At 42.4% G+C, this 2,693-nt stretch overlaps 1 protein-coding gene across 2 annotated transcripts in view; it reads left to right on the top strand.

The window, feature by feature from the left end:
- Positions 1-455: 455 nt before the first annotated feature.
- Positions 456-2,693, top strand: part of nat16 (N-acetyltransferase 16) — a 43,346-nt gene continuing 41,108 nt past the window's right edge. The window contains exon 1 of one of the 2 annotated variants that reach the window (XM_032544473.1): positions 456-700. In XM_032544473.1, coding sequence (XP_032400364.1) covers positions 528-700 — 173 coding nt within the window. In that variant the 5' untranslated portion in view covers positions 456-527. The remainder of the gene's footprint in view (positions 701-2,693) is intronic. The other variant, XM_032544474.1, reaches the window with a different exon arrangement.

Genomic DNA, 2,693 nt, shown 5'->3' with positions numbered 1-2,693 from the left:
AGATAGATAGATAGATAGATAGATAGATAGATATTTAGATAGATAGATAATTATTGATTATCCAAAAAAATGGGAAATTTGTTCTAAACACACAGCAAATAAAAACTGTTTTGTTATTCAGGTCGGAACAAGGGGCCATTCCGGTTTTGGTTTTAATTCATACTGATGTTTAAACAGGATGTTATTTATAGCAGGCTCTAAGTGTTGTATCATTTAGTTCTTTTTTGTAGTTCTGATGCCATTATTATCCACTGAGATAAACACTTGAACGCAAAGGTACCGGAAAAAAGGCAGAAATTAGGTGTGCTACCCAACTGCTTGAGCTCCTTGGAAGTCTCTGCACGTTCCTTTGATACGGACACACACACGCATACACACACGCGCACGGACGCACGCACGCACGGACACACGCACGCACGCACGCACGCACACCCAGATAGCAGAGAGGGGGAGGGCTGCGGTCATGCCGAGCCGCTCCACTGAATTGAGTACGGGGGCTTGACGTAGGGAACTGGGAAAGGCGGGGCATGTGGATCGTGTCGAGTCTTCAGTGTATCACCGAGCGAGCCGGGTTGCCTGTCTTTCATTCATCACCGGAACTGTGCAGCTCGTGCATCAGCCGTGATACCGTCGTCTCGTCTGCCATCCTGTCTCCTCCGACCACCGACACCAAGGACACCTCGGCCGGCCATCACCCGCGGTAAGACCCGCAGAGCAGACGGCTGAAAAAAAAAAAAAAAAAAAAGCAGGCTGCCGGTTAGATAACGGATGGCTCGGTCCTGTCCTATAGGTTGCGTGAAGGAAAATTACCAGCATAGGCTACAGCATCTCTATATGGGCCATGGAGCGCGTGCGGTGTTCACTGGTGCTTAGTAGGCCCGCTGGGTACATTGTGACGTATCGGGGTTTATGCTATTGTTTGATGTTAATCTCCAATTGTGTTACATAATGTTTGTAAAAAACGAGATTCAGGCTCGGTGATGACAGCATAGTGACCTTGTGGGAGTATTTAGGCTCTTTTCATATCGTGTGTGCTCGGTTATGAGCGGTGGTATGACGACGCACACCACTGCTGATTATGTAGCTTAAATCCTAAAAAATGATTAGTTCTGTAGCATCATTATGTTTACTCTATGAGGCAGTTTGCTCCTGTGGCTGCCACTGGACACATAATGTCCTATAACAAGGCATTGCGGTCATTATTGTCATATTCAATTTAGTCCCATTCATCCTTTCTATCCGCTATGCTGCTCCTGCTATAGGCTCCAACTTGATGAAAAATGAGAACATGCATGACGTAGGTTACTGTACGTCAAAATGCAAATGCTTTAACATATGGCCTAACACTAGTAGACTACAATGCTAAACCCACTGAAAAAGCATCTTTTGTCCTGCTTTAGGATTACGCACTTGAAGTAACCAAACCTGGTTTTGTAACTTCAACTGTGTAGCCCCTATTCATTAAAAAAATGCAGCACACACGGCACAACGTGTGCATAAAACAGGGAATCAATGTAGAAATAAAATCAGGCATAGAATAGCATTAATGGAAAAAAGACACTTAACAATAAGATAAAATAGGATGAAGAAAGACTACGTAGAATGCATGACACAAGATGTGAAACCCACTTAAATATAATGATAATACAAAATAATATAAAAAAAATGTTAAAATCAGGTTAAATCAGTGGCCGTCAGCAGCGGAGATTTGAATTTTTAAGACCAAAACTCAGTAAGTATTTTGCCTTGAGTGCACTCTCCACTAATACTCCGTTATCCTGTAATTACTCTTGTTTTTCGTTTAAAGTCCCACATATTTAAATCTCTCCGGTCATAATATCCGGTGAAAATAATTCCCTCTACAGGGAATGCTTCTGATTGGTCAGACATCACAACAAACACCACTGAAGGCTGCTGTGCCACAGAAGCTGATCGGGTGAGCGTGTCAAACATAAAGGCAGCAGACACTGTATTAAGCAAGTTGCACAAAAAAACCCCATCCCAATCCTCTACGCTGAAGATGCAAAAACATGCAAAAGGTTGCTTTTGGTCACAGAAAAAAACAAATCCCGAAAAGGAACACACTGGATGATCAGTTCAAGTAACAAGGAGAGGAAGAGGGAGGGAGGGAGTGAGTGAGATGGCGCCGGTACGCCGGTATGCCGGTATGAGGCCATTATTGTAGCAAAACCGTTTGCAAATGTATGTGGAGCAATGTGCAACTTGTACTTGTATTTCAGTCTGTTTGTGCGTAATCACGTAATTGTTTCAATATTAAGGGGGGGGGGGGCTTTTTGGAGTGCTCTTTTCGCTTTATTTCGTGCATTCTGGTAAATTTGTCTGCATCACTTTATGGTGCAAATGTCGTTATTTATGTAAAGGGAATTGTTATTCTCCGGTATTGTTTAAAACTGTCACCATATTCCAAACACCATGATGATTTTGTTTTAAGGAATCGTGTACATCTCAACAACAAATCTGTTAGATAATAAAACCATTTTAAAGCCAGTAGGGCTAAAGTTTAAATACGCATAAATCACATCTTTGTTTTTCACGTTCCTCTTTCTTTAGCACAAGTTTTTATTTATTTTGACCTCTTTTGGGGAGTGGGTTGTCTTACATATGTTTTGAGGGGGACAAATCTACCTCTTCAAAATATTGGGGGCGGGGGTTACATATCCCGGCAACCCCCC

Source organism: Etheostoma spectabile, chromosome 19 (genome assembly GCF_008692095.1).
Source record: "Etheostoma spectabile isolate EspeVRDwgs_2016 chromosome 19, UIUC_Espe_1.0, whole genome shotgun sequence".
Taxonomy (NCBI): Eukaryota; Metazoa; Chordata; class Actinopteri; order Perciformes; family Percidae; genus Etheostoma; species Etheostoma spectabile.
This window is presented reverse-complemented; position numbering and strand designations above follow the sequence as displayed.